General features: G+C 47.9%; 1 protein-coding gene across 2 annotated transcripts in view; it reads left to right on the top strand.

The window, feature by feature from the left end:
- Window positions 1-2,592, top strand: part of PITPNB (phosphatidylinositol transfer protein beta) — a 61,348-nt gene extending 58,756 nt beyond the window's left edge. For both annotated transcript variants that reach the window (XM_082416384.1, XM_082416385.1), the window contains one exon: window positions 614-2,592. In XM_082416384.1, the coding sequence (XP_082272510.1) occupies window positions 614-664 (51 nt within the window). In that variant the 3' untranslated portion in view covers window positions 665-2,592. The remainder of the gene's footprint in view (window positions 1-613) is intronic.
- Window positions 2,593-17,868: the final 15,276 nt, after the last annotated feature.

Raw genomic sequence — 17,868 nt, 5'->3', positions numbered from 1 at the left:
ATAAGAGATTTTCCTAGAGGGGAAAAAAAGAGCCTCAAAATCTACCCCACATACTAAAACCAGGATGAAAAACAAAAATCGGCAGTACACTGTCGTCATTCATTAATATTGAGCTATGATGTTTATTGAGAAAAATGAGAAGACAGAACACACTTCTTACCCCACTGTTTCTTGGCTGCCCCCTGACACGTGCTACCTGCTCTTTAATTATTGAACACCGGAGAAACGAAATGTTCACTCCTGAAGAAAAATACCAAATAAGAATGGATGAACTCTGCCAGGATTCCTCCAAAGCCCTTTTCTTAAAATTTAGTGTTCATTTACAATTTTTTTAAAATTTATTATTACTTTCATTAAGGTCTTCTGAGTTTCTGTGATCTATTTCTGCTTCTAATTTATTTTCCCTCTGATGAAACAAAATATTATGCCCTTAGTAAGACCAGAATCAAGAGATTAAATGTTTAAAATACAGTAGTTGGGGTGCATTGTCTGCCAGAAGTTTTTGCTACACTGAGGATTATTTTCCTAGAGAATGTTTGTGACAAGCTGCGGTCTAACATTTTTTGCGTCTCTCTGTATTTTAACACATTGCACTGTCTCGCTTTCCTTACAGTTACGTAATCAAGGTCAAGTAAGGGGAACAAGTGCAGCCAGTGATGAGTGAAGAAGAATCTGACCATGTCTTGCAGTGTTGACGTTTCCCAGACGTGTGCTTGTGGTTATGTGCCCACAGGCACAGGTCCCAACCACGTGTGTATATATGTGTGTCCTATCTGTAGCTGTATATAAAACGCATGTAGAGCTGCAGATCAAAATACACACACTTGTGTATATATGTACATACAAACATACTGAAGGGATTAGTACAATTTCTCCAAAGTACTGTACCTATCTTCAGCAAGAATGCAAAAGAAAATATTTTCAATATATATACCTGGAACAGATTTTAATAATTATCAGAGTAATACCATTAATGGACGAATTGACTGCAGTGTAATACTAGCTGGTATGTTTCATAAATGGCAAGTTGTGGACCAATATATATATAGCCTTTTATTACTTTTCTGTTCTTTTAAATCAGTCTCTTACAAATTTTAATTTTAGTGCCATAATCAACAGACTCCCACAGAAAAATTTATTAGAAATCTTTTGGTATTCCAAGGAATCTGGAATGTAACTCTGAATGTATTTATAATCATTTATTTCTGGATTTTCATTATCATACAGCCAAACTGGATAATATCTATTAGTAAGTAGTAGAGTTACCAACCAGTTTTTACTTGTTTGCCCCAAGGAAAAGATCCTTTTAAAAAAAATTCCATTTTTTATTGGATTTTTGTATGTTGAATTTCAAGTATTTTTCTACATCAAGTCTAGCAAAAATGGAAATGACAGTCTGTGATTTATAACAAATACTATACAATTTTCAGGCTTCTGTTAGGCAAAGAAAGAAATTGATGAAGAAATTAATAGGATTGTAGGCTGTTTAGAAAAATTGGACGTACAGCACTTCCATGGAGTCTTGTTTCTGAAATGACTGTTTTCTGAAATTACAACTTGGAAACTATGCAAAGGATCTAGATTCCTCACAGCTTACACGGTAGAATATAGATAGTGATGACATTTTGCTCTTTTCATGTTGAAATATACTTTAAGGGGGAGATGCTGCCTTTGAGATAAGAAGAGGTTCAGAGGCAGCATGAGGCTTGTCTGCACATGGTTAGGAGGCCCTGCCAGGGGCCAGCGCGGTTCCACCCGTTGGGATGTGCTCTCAAGTAGGACGTCATTAGAACATATTCTGAAAAAGCATCATGAAAATGCCGGTTAGAAGCTGCTGCCCCTTTTTTCTTTCTTTTTTCCTTTTTTTTTTTAAAAGAAAGGAACAATAGCTAGGTAAGATTTTTATCATCTTTCTCTGTCCATATCCAGTTTCTCTCCTGTCAGTCCTGGGAGCTTGAATAGAGGGATATTGTTGAAGCCTTCAAGTCACAAACCATCTTCTTTAACCTCCCGTCCCTCCTACAGCACACAAGCCCCTACGTGGTCGTGTCACATTAGTCATCTGATTTGCTGACAGTCCTGCCTTCCCTGCTCCTTGTTTTCCCACGACCTGTGTCCCCACTGAAGTGATCACAGTGACTTAGACAAGGATGTTAGGATCACTCCTGCGCTGCGATACCCTTTATCCTCGGCTGCAGACCCCACGTCGCACATGTCCTCTGTGTACTCAGGATCAAGACTGATGTTTACTCTCTGGGCACTGTTGTAAGATAGGTTTTGTCAAAGCATAATCATTGTCTGCAAAGTGATGCCAGGAAGATTATTGCTAATTTTGTGAAATAAAGAGTCTAGCCTTCTCCTTTTAATGAACTTAACTCTCGTTGGCGTCTGTAGCATCATTGGGAGCTTAGGCGCACATGGAAATGAGAGCCCAGCGCATGGATTTTAATGTTTTTCTAACAACTGTGGAGATTTGAGGGAATGTGTGGTGAATGTAAAATATCTAGTTTACTTGGCAGTCTCTTGTGTAAATTACAGTAAAACAAAGTAAATGAAATTTAAACAAAAAATAAATTTGATCACAAAATGCCACTTGTGTGCTTGAGTGGTTGTTTCCCTGATGCCACGTCTGGTTTAGAACACTGTGGACCACTTCTCTGCTGTTTTTTCAAGAATTCTCTGATTTGCAGCACTACCCACTCTGGGAAAAAATTTTTTTTTAATTTGTCTTTAAAATCTGAGCAGTAAAGAAGGATTATATATTAGTCTCAGGGGTTTTTAAAAAATTATTCTTAAAGGGGAAAAATAAGGAAAATCCATAGTATTTTTTAAAGTACTCAGTAAGCATTTTGCTGTTAGATTCTGCTCATTTCAAGATCGTGGCTTTTTGGTTTGGGGCCATGTTTTACATCTCCTCTTTTAGGACTTGGTCACTTCCAATCTTCCGGTTTTGGACACGTAACAACTATTTTCTTGTGGTGCCAACTTACATTCTAGAGCGGTTCAACCTTCAGAGAGATGGCCAGGTATCTGGATGGATTTAATAAAATGTTGTATTTCCACGGTGTTCTTGTGTTTGCTTTCTGAGGTGATTTTCTTAGTGTTTTATTTCAGAGGTAGTGTTTGCATTCACATGGACCGTCTGTCATGCGTGCATTCAGCAGTGTGAGCTCTTCCACACCCAGTACTCAGGTCCCCTGGAGGTGCCAGAGTGAGCAGCAGTGCAGAGTCCAGGGTGGGAGACAGACGTGTTAATAGGTAGGTGACAGCTCAGTCTGATAAGTAGTCGTTTGACAGTAGAGAATTGGTGGAGAGAGATCTTAAGACGTCATCCACATCGTACAGATGAGAAAGCAAAAGTCCAGGCCAAAGGCAGCTTAGCAGTGGGGACCCTTGGAGCCCCCCCTCCTGGCCCCTTGCCGAGTCTTGGACTCCTTTTCTGTCACTGGGGCCCTGGTGCCCTGTAGTGTTCAGGGTCAGCTGAGGCACTGTATCCTCTAGCGTATGTTGTGTCCTCTTCAGTGTGATTTCTCCCCTCCCATTCTATCCATTTACCAAACTGCCTCCTGGTTGATCTAAAAATCACTGTGGACCTAACACCTGGCTTTTAAATAGCTCACTTTTCTCTCCCCTTTTCAACTCGCTAAGCTGTAAAGTTTCACAGCCCAACCTCCCCCTCAGATCTTGTCTCTGAGGAAGTAAGAGACATTTATTAACAGTTGTTTTGTCCATTTCCCCTCAGCAGTCAAGTTGACAAGAGGTCGGCATAGAATTCCCTGTTCCTGACGATTTGGAAGGAGAATGTTCTGACTGTTGTTAGACCCTCACACCTGATACCATTGAGAGCCACTGAATGTTAGGAGGTAGAGTTCAGTGAGTCCAAAATTTGATGTTTTTCAGTGTTGCCCTCACTGTCAGCTTTAGAGTTTGGGACTTCACATGATTGGAGGGAGGGAGGGAGGGAAGGTGCGGGGGGATAGGTTAAAGATTGTCCCGCTGATCCTGGAGCATCTATAGGGCGTGCTTCCTAGGAACCCTGCCAACATCACTTGGGGTTATGTTTTCTGACTTGGAAATACTAAACAACAGCGATCCCTTCAAAACCAGTTCTTAAACCAGATTGGATTAGGGAAAGTAGAAAATTTCGAGTGTTCTGTTATGCTAGGGCTACTGGTTTGAAAAAAATTCAGCATGTGTCAACCAGAGGTTCGCAACTTTGGCTCCACTTAGAATCATGGGGGGAGCCTTTAAAAATATCCGTTGCCCACCAGTTGCCTTTCTATGGCTTGGGTTCAGTGTGCCCTGTTTTCAAAGGCCAGGAAGAGAGCTTAGAGAATTCCTACTCCTGGAAGATCATCGAGAAGACCTTCTCTCAAGTAATCAGACTCCTGCCCATTCTTCAAAGCCCAGTGCAGCCTTCCTTAACCTGGAGTGACCTCTAGCAGTCTACACCCCTCACTGGGCTCTTACAGACTCTGCCGCCTTGGTTAATACATCTGTATATTTTGCTTCCCAAGTGAGCTCAGGAACTCCTCATGGGCAGGAGTCACACAGTTGTACCCCAGAATCACCTCTCCCGATGGAAAGTTTGACTCTGAAACTGCTCCTTTTGCCCACAACAGATTCCTGCCTATGCTGTGCAAGGCCCCCTTTGAGTCCTGGGGTTAGAGTGGAGGGGAGTATGACGAAAAAATCAGTAAGATCAGATTTCTGCCCTCAGAGAATCAAATCCTGACAGCCAGCTGCAGCAGGAGGTAGCAGTTCTGGTAGCTCAGAGTACTAAGTGCGTTGAGAGAACAGACGAGGGAGCTCCAGGTCCGCATTCCCTCCTCGCTTTCCAGACATTAACAGGAGCTTTGGTAGACTCTTCAAACTGAAGGAGTCTAAGACCAAACTCTAAAGTCTTTCCTCTTTCCCCTAAATGTACTTCTTTCTCCCATCAGTTAACTGTGTCACTGGCTGTGCTACCCAAGCTAGAAATCCTAGCTGGTCACCAAGTCTTAAAAGTGCCCCCAAACGCTTGTGAAATCCTGCTCCTCTTGAATATCCTGGTCCAAGCCATGCTCCGATGAGTTGTCCTCTTATCTAGGGCAGGGGTCTGCAAACACAATAAATATGCTTTAGGCTTTATAGACCACATGGTCTGTCACAGCTATTCAACTCTGCCCTTGCAATGCAAAAACGGCCGTAGACAATATGTAAAGTAAGTGTGTCTGTTCCGATAAAACTTTATTTACACAAACAGGCAGTGGGCCAGATTTGGCTGGTGAGGCCGTAGTTGCCAAGACCTGGTCTAGAGCATGGAAAGCCGTAATCAGTCTCTGCCAGAGGTGACTTTCTGGAACGCCCCTGATGGTGCTACACCCCTGCTTGAACACCTGCATGGCTCCGTGAGGCCCAAAAGACCAGTGCAGTCAAGGCCAGTGACCTGTGAGAGCCTCATTCTGCTGTTTGTAAAGTGCAGCCAGTGATGTTCATCCACCCCATGGCCACTGGATGGGTGAAAGGGACTGAGCAGATTTCTGCTGCCCCGGCATGGATGCTGTCCCTAGAAAGGCTCTAAGCTTAGGAAGACAGTTGCTGCTGTTTCCATCTGATTCCCAGCCAATACCAGCCGGAGGTTGAAGGGTAGAGCTGTGGTGTGCTAACAAAAGCTGCTGATGTATAAAATACAATGAAGATAAGGCTGGTTAGCCAAACTCTTCTCGATTGGCATATTTTATATCGCTGTATGTCTGTTGTCCAGAAAATACCATCTGTGGCTGTTAAACTAAAATGCTATTCTCATGGGAAAGCTCACAGATGCCCTATACATTTTCCACAATTAAAATCTGGCTCCTTAGATACCATTGCCAACGTGTTAACCTGAGCTCGGCTCTGTCGCTCCTGACTGGGCATGGTAAGGTTAGGCCTTTGCCTAGAAAAAGCAGCCCGGAGTTTCCCTGAGTCAGTGACACTCAACTTTGGGTCAAATCTGTTTACTCCTTGGATTTCTGAGAAGCAGTAAAGCACCGTGACATGTCTCTGCCTCATTGATCCCTTATATATTCTGACACCACCTGCTAATCAGCCGATAGCAGAATTGCCTTGCACTCCAGACTGAGGGAGCTTCATGAAGTGGAACGGAGGAGTGGCTTACAGTGTTTATTAATGTATGTGCTAAACAAAAGCCTCGCCTCTGGGCATCCCGTTGCACTCTGGCTCCCTGCAGCCTGGAATACTGATGGCATGTTCTCTCAGAGCTGCCTCTACTTTCCCATGGCCCGGGAAGGCCTGAAACAACGCAGCCTGCCAAGAGGTGCTGTGAGCGCTTCCCATCCAGGGTGTTCTGTAGCCATCACTCCAAAAATGTTCCCAGAGAGACACTGTGTAGGCTGAGACTTCTCTCAAGTAAGTCTGCAGGGAGGCTTAGGATCAAGCCCAGAACAGCCATTTGTTCATTTAGATCAGAGAGTGGCAAACTTTTTCTATAAAGGGCCATATAGTAAATATTTGGGGCTTTGTGGGCCATACAGTTTCTGTTGCAGCTACTCAACTCTGTCTTTGTAGCTTAAAAGCAGCCTCAGAGGCTTCCCTGGTGGCGCAGTGGTTGAGAGTCTGCCTGCCACTGCAGGGGACACAGGTTCGAGCCCTGGTCTGGGAAGATCCCACATGCCGCGGAGCAACTAGGCCTGTGAGCCACAATTACTGAGCCTGCGTGTCTGGAGCCTGTGCTCCGCAGCAAGAGAAGCCGCGATAGTGAGGCCCGCGCACCTTGATGAAGAGTGGCCCCCCCCCCCACCCCGCTCACCTCAACTAGAGAAAGCCCTCGCACAGAAACGAAGACCCAACACATCCAAAAATAAATAAATAAATAAATTAAAAAAAAAAAAAGCAGCCTCAGATGTTGTGTAAATGAATGGGTGGGGTTGTGTTCCAATAACACTTTATTTACACAAACAGGTGGTGGGCTGGATTTAGCCCCAGGGCCCTAGTTTTCCGAGCTCTACTTTAGATTCTTTCCGGCCAAAGCAGCCAACACTTAGTAGTGTATGTCAGGCACTGTTCTAATAAGCACAACATGTAAATGGCCTCCTTTAATCTTCACTACCACCCTATGAAGTAGGTGCTGTTATCACCCCTTTTTACAGATGAGGAAACTGAGACGCAGGTAAGTGTAGTTTTGCTAGGTATCATTACAGAAAGCAGTGGAGCCAGGGTTATAATCCAGGGACCACTCCAGAGTCACGCACAACCACTGCCCATCATCCCGTCTCCCTGTGTTTGAGAGCTGCAAGTTTCCATGCCTGTGGCATATACCAAGGCCAACATAAGGAGCAGCCATCACGATGAAAATTCTGAGGACACTCTTGTTCTTAAACACCACTTAGGAGCAAAATTCCATGACCGATTTTTCCCAGAGCTCAGAGCCAAGAAAACTTCCTCAACAGTGTTGAATTTCCCCCTCAGTCTTGGTGTCAGGAAACTCCCATGTTGCATTTTATGTGCAACTGAGGCAACCTCTTTAGGCAGGCTTCCTGGCATCACTCCACCCCCACCCACCCAGTCCCCCTTGCCACCCCTCATACTTGAATTCTGTGACGGTGCTATGAAATTTGAGGGTGTGTGGTTCTCCTGTGTCCACGACTGCTAGGTAAGTCCCCTCAAACTCCTTGGGGCGAAAGGTTTAGTGATGATTCTGATGTATGTAGAAACACAACGTCTGTTCCACTGAGGTGAGAAATCAGAAGAACTGCAATCACTCTTCAGCTGCAGGAAATCTCGAGGCCTGTGACTACCTGGAGGGGAGCCACCAGGGTTGTTTTGTTAGCTTTGCGGGCTTGTGGGTAGTTTTTTCCTCCAAGAATTGTCCTCAGTATTTCACTTTACAAGAGACTCTTCCTTGAAACTATTTTTGTAACGCACGAGACCTTGAGAGCACTTCCCCATATGTGAATGCCCAGTCGTGCCTTCTATCACTGGGGATAAGAATTTTCAGTTCAGCATCTGGTGGCCCATGAGCTCACTCCTCTTCCTAGGTGCGTGCCAGAAAGCCGTCGGGGGGGATTTCACGATTCCTCCTGGCCCCTCCCAACCCAACAGGCTCAGATTTTCCACTTGTGTGACTGAGGTCAGTGCCTGCATTCCGGCTGGCGAGCTCCCCACATATGCTAGTGCCAGGCCTTAGGCAGGGGCTTTTCTCATTTGCCCTGGAATTCACTCCCCTAGTTGGCCCTCTCCATCCTGCTCGCCACCCATGGGGTGGGGAGGCTCCATCGGAGACTGCGGACAGCCTGGCCCAGCTCTGGCTCTGGGCCACCAGGCTGAGATGCGGCCCCTGTGTTTGCTCAGGCCTGAGAGTGAGTATGGAAGAGTCCTCTGGCCAGGAGAGGAACAGTGAGATTACTGTTGCTTGCAAAGAGCTCCATCCCTTCCTTGTCAACCCATCAGAGAATGTGGAGGTCGGCAACCATAACCACTGCCATCGGGTTTACTAATGGTCACTGCCACTGACTCTCCCGGAGAGGCCCTGCTGGACATGGGGGCTTTGCCATCCGCCGCCTGCATTCCAAGCCTGCCACGTCCACTTACTGAGCAACGGGCCAGCAAATAAGTCTTGGCCCCTCTGAGCCTCACTGTCCTGCCAGTGAAGGTTGGGGTAATAATACCAACATGGAATGTGACCAGGAGACACAAATGTGTAAGTAGTGTGTGAAAATCTCTCCAGCACTGGATTTGCCCCTGGGTTGGTCTACTAATCAGCTAGGGTGACCAGCCATCCTGGTTCGCCCAGGATGGAGGGGTTTCCTGGGAGGCTGAACCTTGGGTGCTATAACCAAGACAGTCCTGGACAAATTAAGACCATTGGTCACCTTATTTTTAGCCCCAAATGTCAAGATTCTTGAAGCCAGCAGCTTTCATTTAAAAACAAATAAACTGAACCCAAATTGTATAGGAAACAGACTTGTTTTGTAGCCTGATGTTCTCCAAACCAACTGCCTCTCTCTCTCCAGCCCGAGGAGGTGTTGGCCAGGAGGGCCTGGAAGTGCTTTCCTCAGGTGGGATGGCTCATCAAGGACGGAGCAAATCCCTTCTCCACCCAGGCCTCCTCTGCTCCAGCTCACAGGTTCACCCTGACACCCTCCTGGGGAACAGGAAGTTCTCACACTTCCCATAGGTCAAGAAGCTGTCCTCAGCTAAAAAGAGGCTGCACTTCCTGCAGCCAAGGCCTCTCTCCCAAAGCAGGTGGGTCAGGTCATTCCATCTTTGCTTCCAGAACAGAGACCAATCTCCTCACTGTGTGTTGGTCCGGAACCCTCTCCATCCTCACCCTCACCTCCAGGCTTCAGCCACATGTGCCTCATTCCAGGTTCTGAGACCAAAGCCCACGGTGCCCTCTAGGCCTGGAGCCCCCTTCCCTCTGCTGTCCATCCTTCAACCTCAGCCCAGGGGCCCCATCCTCCAAGATGCCTCCCCTGACCTCCCGAATAGGCCAGCGTCCCTACTGGGTGCTGCCATCTCAGGCAAGCCGGGAGCGCCATAAAGGCGGGTACCAGGAGCACTAGCGGCACTCGCCACCGTAGGCTCAGGGCCTGCCACGGAGTCATCCACACTCCACAGATCTGTTTCGAATGAATGGAGCCGAGAAGCCCCAAATTTAACCCCTCTCCCCCCACGCCTTTCCCACCAAGCAGCAGGCAGTCTCTCTCCATCATTACCTGTTAACCATTCCCCTGACCCTGCCTGCAGCCCAGCTGAGGCCACATCCCAGTAAGAGCCACCCCACCTCGCTCCCCTCCCATCACTTGCGAGGAAATATTTCTATTTTATGACTAAACTCTGCTCCTCATTTCTCTCGCGTTATCTTAATGAATTAACTGGGTCCCCATCGTTCCCGTGGCCCCCTGCGGTTTATGAGCTGTACAGCGCTATCTGCGATCTTAGTCAACCCACACAGTTGTTGTGCTGGTTCCTATTACAGTAATTGGCATAAACTTTATTCTTTTGCAGAGAGATTTTTTGGCCCGCTGAGACTGCATAACCATCTGCCATAAATTGAGACTAGTACGGCTTATTTTGGTGAATGCAAAATTGGATCCCATTCTTTACTCTGTGGCTTGATTCAACTTCCAGATGGTTAATCCACATGAAGTAATAGGAATGCACCACAGCTCTGCTTAGCTGAAGATGGAGACGTAATATTTATTTGCTGATGTGGAAGCCTCCAAATGCTGCCCTGTCGGGATGTCAGTATGTAACGCAGCAGCACAAAAAATGTCGGCTTGTCCACAGGAGCGACAGTGTTCCTCTGAGTTTTCATGGGGGACCCCTGATGTCATTTTTTTTTTTTTTTTTTCTGGTCTGCCCGTGACCTAATCTCAAGAGGTTTTGTTCTCTCCTGGGCTGTTTCTTATCAGCTACGTCTGCCCATGTAGCCGGCTTCACATCTGCTTTGACTTTAGTGCCTGTGACATTTTCATTAATACTTCTTCAAGGTTGAGCCTTGATTCCAAATATCCTGCCGCTCACGGAAGCCGTAGCTCAGCTGTGCCCAGCTGGGGGCTGTCGGGAAGTTTGGCCTAGTGGTTATCAACAAGCTTGGACATCTCCACCCGGTTGGGTTAATCAATCCGTTTTTACTTTTATTTCTGCCCACACTGGCCTGCCACACCGGGGGATGGGATGCTCTGAAAGAGATCTAGGTCAGCAGATTCGGGGGCTTAAATCTCAATTGTGTTTCCACTCCCGGGAGTCTTGACTGCCTGATCTGCCGGGATTACGCACAACCCCCCCCCCACCCCCAGCCAACCTTGCCCTTGCAAACTCACCCTGGACTTCCCAGCCCAGCCATGTTTCCCCACCTACCCTGGGGAAGACTGGGACTCAGGGCCTCCTCTCTGTACCTGCCCAGGTCCCTGGGAACCACCTACATTTGAATTACCAGAGGATGTTAAAAATGCACACACCTGGATTGAGGGAGAGAAACTGTCCCAGTTTGCTCAGGACTATCCTAGTTTTAGCACTGAAAGTCCTGTGTCCTGGAAAACCCCACCAGATCTGGGCAAACCAGGACGGTTGGTCACCCTACTTGGGCCCTACCCCAGACCCCACAATGAGAACCTCTGAGGGCTCAGGCCTAGGGATCTAGTTTTGATAAGTTCCCATGGGTGATTCTGAGGAGCTTGGAACCACAGGTACCCTCAGGGCCCATGTTCTCTCACTTCGCATGAATGTAGCACACGATACCCTCATCACTTTCTTTGGTAGAGTGTTTGATTCCCTCACTGTGAGATCCTCAAGGGAAGCGTTCAGCCCAGTTCGCTTTTGCCTTCAGTTCCCAGCTCTGTGTCTGGCTCACAGTCGACACTCAGAACAGACCGACGGAAGAAATAATTGGATACAAGCAAATATCCATGCTGGGGAAAGTGACCCAGACCTGTTTCCCACGTACTTTTCCAAAGTTCTAGGGTGGACTCGATTAGAAATTAGATCAAGGAAATTCTAGTAGGGCAGGAACTGGATCTAGGATATTTTTTTAAGGGAGTGAAAACCTTGAACGTTCCAAGATGGAACAAATAAGCAATTAGATCTAAGAAATTCTAAAATGGAATGGACTGGAACCGTGAACGTCCTAAGACAGAATTGTTTTCTTCCTTAATTGTCATGGGAGCTTCTGCAGGCAGAGAGAACAAGAGGCCGTATGCCTTGTACCTGATTATCAAAGCCTAGCATCCCTTAGTGCTTTCAAATGTTTAAAGTCTGCAGCTCCTCAAATAATCACAGCTGTGCATGAAGACGGACTCAAGTGTGAGGTCTCCAGGCTGGGCAGTGGGGATCAGGGAGCCCAGAAAACAGGCTGAGCTGAGGCGAAGGAGTGGGAGCCAGTGTCTGGCCCTGGAAGGATCCCAGCATCACAATCCTTCATCCCTCAGCCTGGACAGGGCTCAGCCAGGTGATGGCCATCTCCCCATCACCTGAGTGCAACCCCCAGCTTAACTGAGTTGCCCTGTTGCCTTGGGCAGCAGATCCTGCTGCTTCCTAATTTAGTTTCCTTGTCTTTTCAATAAAGATGGAAAGACTCTTCTCTGGTTATGGCTTTAAAGTGGGTGCAAGATAAAGGATTATTTGTATGGGTTTTATGTGTCTGTAAAAACACTGAGGTTGACCCAGGGTCCTAGTCCCAAACCCTGTTCATGACAATCCCGTTGGTAAGAGGGAGTGCACACGAGTAGAGTCTGCGAAGGTAAAAGGGAGCCCAGGGATCACCTTAATGGGTCACGCCCACTGGCTTGAACCCACTGGACTTGGTGGCTGTCAGCATGCTTGTCCAAGTGGATAAAGCAAAGCCCAGTGACAGGCTGCAGTGGAGGGAGCCTGGGGCACAGCTGAGCAGGAGATGTGCCTCCACACCCCCCTCCATCTCCCCCCTCCCAGCCACCCACGTCCCCGCCGACCGGGTCAAGTGCGCCTCTCCCACCCCACATCCCCGCATCGGTTTCTATGGGCTCCACCTTGAACACGCATCCAGAATCCGACCCTTCTCACCACACCCACAACGACCGTAACCCAGCCCAGCCACCATCTTCTCTCCCTGGATTGTTGCTCAAGACCTTCCTAACTGGCCCTTTCTCTTCCCATAGAGAAGCCAGAGTGGTTCTTTTAAGTATCAAACAAGTTGTACCCCCTCTGCTCAGAGTGCCCCTGCGTAACCGACAGTGACCCGCTAGAGCCCTCTCTGTCCCTACCGGCTCCTGCTCCTCCTCTCCCTCACTCCGCTCCAGCCACACTGGCCTCCTGCTGGCCAGTTCTCCAAAACACCAGGCAAGTCACCTCCAGGGCCTTTGCACTGGCTGCTCCCACCGTCTGGAACACTTCCACCAGAGCCCCTCCCAGTTCCCTCTCCTGCCTCACTCAGATGCTCTGATGTCCAGGAGGGCCTTCCCAGGCCACCTTATACAAAACAGCCCTCCCCCCATCTGTCTCTATGGCTCTCTATCCTTCATAGCACTTATCACTACCCGCATGGTGTGTGCTGTGTGTGTGCACTGCTTGTCTCTTCCCACTGGACTAGAAGTTCCATGAGAGCCAATTTCGTGCTGCCCTCCGTGCCTGGAAGCCGGCGTGGTCTGTACTAGGTGCTCAGTAAGCATTTGCAAATGAGTAACTCTGGCGTTTCTCCCATGTTAGAAGAAGCGGGTGACTCTCAGTGAACCACATGGTAGATGCAAAGATCACAGCATAACCGAACAGGGCTGTCCAAATGTAATGATGGCCATTAGCGTCTCTCCACCCCAGAGCAGCGATTCTGGAGGATTCTGTGTAATTGGAGTACAATTAAGCATATGGCAGTGTTTCCACCAGGCCATAGATCTGATTCTGAGCTTCCCCGACGTGGGCTCTGGTTTCTTTCTTTTTCCCCGTAACAACAACCTGGATGCACCATCGGGTGGGCCTCATGGTCTGGATCACAGGGGAATACTGGGGAATGAGATTCATGCTAACAGGATTTAATCCTGAGACACTGGGCTATATATCCAGTGGCGATTTCCTGGATTTTGCAGCCAACATAAATAACAGCGAGAGGATTCCTGCTGCGTGACGTGAGGTGTGTCCTGCTGGTCTGGGGCAGGAAGCTGCCCAGCCCGGGCTGCTATTGATGGACGAGACTGGGCCCCCTTACGGAATCAGTGGAGCTGCACCCCACTCCCCCCTCCCCCCTCCCCTGCCACCCCCACCCCGCATGCCAGATTACTCACTGGCCTCACTCAGGAGTGCCAGGCGCTCTGCAAAGCATCCTCAGGGTGAGAGGGGCCAAAAACAGAGATGAAAATTAAGACATATATTTGGCGCCCAGTTCAGCCAAGTAGTGAAATCCCTCGTTTGTATGTACAAATCATGACTTTTCCAACTGTGAACTTCCTGGGGGTGAGTTCTGCATTTTAGGCAGCCAGTTTATGGAAACTTGGAAGTCATCTGTGGCACCTCATTTTCATAAAAGAAAATGAGGTGTCTGGTAGGGTAGGGTTAGAAATAACTTACATTGTGGGAGAATGCACAGATAAAATAAGGGATGTTCATAAAATGGAGTATTATATAGTAGCTAAAAGGAGTGGGTTCAAGGATGAACCTTGAAAATTTATATTGACAAAGAAAATTGCAAATGAACCACAGAGGATGATATCACTTACGTTCATTTTAAAACCACCTACCCAAGGCAATGTCCATAAAGGGGTGGCAAGCATCCTGGAAGTTTGAAATTACATTAAATACGTTATGCCCATGTCTATGGTAGCAAGGAGGGGAACAGACTGGGGGGGAGGGTCTGTCTAGACTGATGATATTGAGCTGCTCACAGATGAGTGTCCTTGAGGGAATCAGTTCATCCCTGTGCATCTGCCAATTAAAAATAAGTAAATCAGGCTCCTAGCATCTCCCAGCCTATGGTGGCACAGCCTGGGCCTGGGTCCCTGGAGCCTCAGTCTGCCTTCTCAGTGGGTCTTTAATAAATATCTGTTCAATTCATGGGACTCCTGCCTTCATAAAACCAATATACTAGGAGCATTTTCTCAGCCAACAAAAGATCCTTTATTGAACCCTAAACGTGAAAATCCACCACTTAGTGCATTCTCCTCTCTCCCCGTGAGAGTCTATTGATCCCTTGATTTGCATGGAACATTGGCATGTCTGCTTGTTCTTGCTGTTGTACCCATTTTGTTTTGCTGTCTGCTTATTCTCACTACAGGAGTTTGATTCAGCCATAGCATCCCCTTCCTTGGCGGATTTCTTTTCTCTTCCATGACCAAAGTTCTTCTTTGGTTCTTTTTCCTTTCTTCTCTTTTATTCAACCCACTTGTCTTAAAGAGCTTCTCTGTGCCATAAACTCGGCTGGGTGGGATTCAGATGTCAAAGCAAGATAGTTCCTTTTCTCATGGGACTTCAAATTCAATACCTCTCCTTCCCCAGGCAGGTCAACAAGCATAGGGCAAGGCCAGGGGTAGAGAAACAGGGATGCCCAAAGAAAGAGATTCTCCATTCCAAGCAGGAACTTTCAAAAATGTCATCAACAACAGGGCATGCGTGCAGAGGAGGGAGGGCAGTGGGAACTGGGTTTATGAGGAATGGTGGAAGGGCCTGAAAGTCCAAAGTCCATTTCAGAGAGAGGGGCTCTCTCCACCTGCCTGCAGCCCTCCAGGATCCAGTAATGCGTGTTTGGGGGAAGGAGGGCCTCAGCTGGGAGTCCACACAGGTTGATACAATTAGCAGGATAATTTGGGCTGAGTCATCTTGGCAGAGGCTGGGAGGAGGGTGTTGGGTGGGTGGGGCCTCCATCAGCATAATTGCTCCCGACTTCTGCTTCTCTTTGACACGCAGTAAAATAAGTTAATCCGTGGCTCAAAAAGGGCTGAGTCTCCTCTTGCAACATGGCATTAACAGCAAAGTCTGACCAAACCTGACACCAGAATGACCTGGTGAGGACCCTGTCCCCGGGCAAGAAGCAGGGAACACAGGGGGAAAAACAGGCAAATTATATCCCTGCCCCAGGCCTCCACACCTCAATCTGGGCAACAGGAATTATGCTGTATTCCATCAATTCTAAAAAGTTCTTTTTTTCTCTCTCGCATTTTAATATCTCTAAAATTGGGATGTGGTGTCTTAGATTTGTGACATATGGTGATAAGAAGAGAAAAATACAAGAATCACTACCGTCTATAGAATGCTTACTCCATGCCAGGTACCATTTCTAAGAACTTTGCAGTTTTATCCTCTCAACAACTTTCTCAAACAAATACTGATTTCACGCCCATTTTGTGGATGGAAAGACCGAGGTTTCAAGGGTGATTCCCATGCCCTAGGTTCCACAGCCAGTGAGGAGAGGATGCAAAATCTGGTGACATGGTTTTTAAAAAGATTATGGATTTAAGTTTTCAGCTGATGCACAGTAGGTGCTTATTTGTTCTACCCTTCCAGGCTGTCTCTGTTCAGAGCTTAGCACCACCAGGCACCTGGGGCCTCAAGAAAGGTTTGCTGCCTGCCAGACTGCATGGATGGACAAACTTCCTGTAATCGATGCCCCAGCCATGTCTCCCGGCCCACCCTGGAGGTCACCTGCAGACAGCCTCTGTGCTCTCTGGCCAGATGAGTGGGCAGGCTGGCTAGAAGCCCTGGAGAGTAAACACCCACCCCAGAAACAGCCTTCAGCCATAGCAGGATGGGCTTTGGGGGATAAATACCCCAACTCTCTCATCCCTCAGGTGGGTGGGGCAACTCAGGTGGGTGGGGCAACCCAAGTGGGTGGGGCAACACACTCTCCCAGAGGTCCCAACAGGAATATGCCCCAGTTGCCCACAGTGGAAACCCACTCCTGAATGCATCCTCAATGGCTCTCCCCTCTCTCACTTCCTTGCTCCCCATTCTACTTCCTGTATCACCTGCCAATCAAAGTGCTTGCCTCCAAGTCCTTTCCTTGGGGCCTGCTTTTAGGGGAACCCAGAATGAGTGTGCCTAGATGCCCGCTAAGGTTGGGGGAGGGGAGGGGTGGTGTCGGAGAAATCAAGTGATAATGTGAGCGGGTGCCAGGCCCTGAGATAACAACAGCGAGATGGCACTGGCCACCGAGAGAGCACCTAGTTCATCAGCTGGAGGTTGCTCAGCCCATGGATCTGCAGAAGCTGCAGATAAAGCCACAGCAGCAAACAGACGTGGAGGCAAACATGAATCCCTCACCCGTGTCTGTGCACAGGGGCGGGGCTGGCTTCAGCCAACAAACATTTTGAAGCTGGTGCAACTATGATACTGTAGAAACCGCCCGGGACTTGGAGCCAAGCCCACCGGGATTCAGACCCCAGCTCTGCAGCTTCCAAGCTCTGTGACCTTGGAAGGGTCACACGCCCTGCCTGAGCCTCACTTCTGGTCATCTCTACGATGGGTGTAGTAAAGGTCCCTGTTTCACAGATCACAGACTCATTGAAATAATGTGTGCAAAGTGCTTCACACAGAGCCAAGCACAGTGTGACACCCCCTCAGTCAACTACCAGTTTTAGGGAAACACCGTCACCATGGAAGCACTGGGAGGATTTAGAGATTTTGTGCAAGAAGCTCAGAGTCAGCGTGTGTTGGCCACAGGGCAAATGTTAGCTGGAATCACTTGCGTCAGGAGTTTATCAACATTTATCTTATTCCCTGGACACATCTGTGCTCCTGTCACATTGACCTTTTTGGGTCTCACCACAGGGCCTTTGCACATGCTGTTTCTGCCGCATGGAATACTGTCCCCCCCCCACAACTTCTTTGCTTTGTTACCTGCCTTCAGCTCTTAGCCCGTGTGGCACTTCCTTGGAGAAGCCCTTCACGACCCCCACATTATCATGGTATCGTGTACCCCTCCTTTCATTGTTCAGACTGTATAGCTTCCTGTGCTGTTGAATGTTGCCTCTCTCTTTGGTCTATAAGCTCCATGAGGGCAGGCGCTGTGTCTTTTTTGCTCATGACACCTTCCCTTCCTCCAGGCACAGATTCTGGCATATAGTCAACACTCAATAAATGTTTGTTGAGTGAATGTCTGAAAACGGGGCTTGTGTCTAAAGAAAACTACTGAAGGAGTGACTCAGAAGCAAAGAATTTGGGGCTGCGGTAGGGGAGGGAAGACAGTTGTGTTTGCTTGCCTGGGCTGGAGGACAGGGGCATATTCAGGGCCAGACAAGCATCCTTCATGCTCCTTGTCTGTGAAACAGGGAGAAAGACATGTACCTTAATGAGATCTCAGGAAGAGTAAATAAGTTAACATGAGAGCCTGGTCTAGCACAGCCAGCTCTGTCTGTAGACACAAGTTACTTCTTCCACTTGCCTTAAAAGAAGGGGCTTTTCACCCAGCGTGTGACGCTCTAGAAT

This window comes from Balaenoptera physalus (assembly GCF_965194825.1).
Source record: "Balaenoptera physalus genome assembly, chromosome: 12".
Classification (NCBI taxonomy): Eukaryota; Metazoa; Chordata; class Mammalia; order Artiodactyla; family Balaenopteridae; genus Balaenoptera; species Balaenoptera physalus.
Note: the sequence above shows the minus strand (reverse complement) of the source record. Positions and strands in the feature narration are given on the sequence as shown.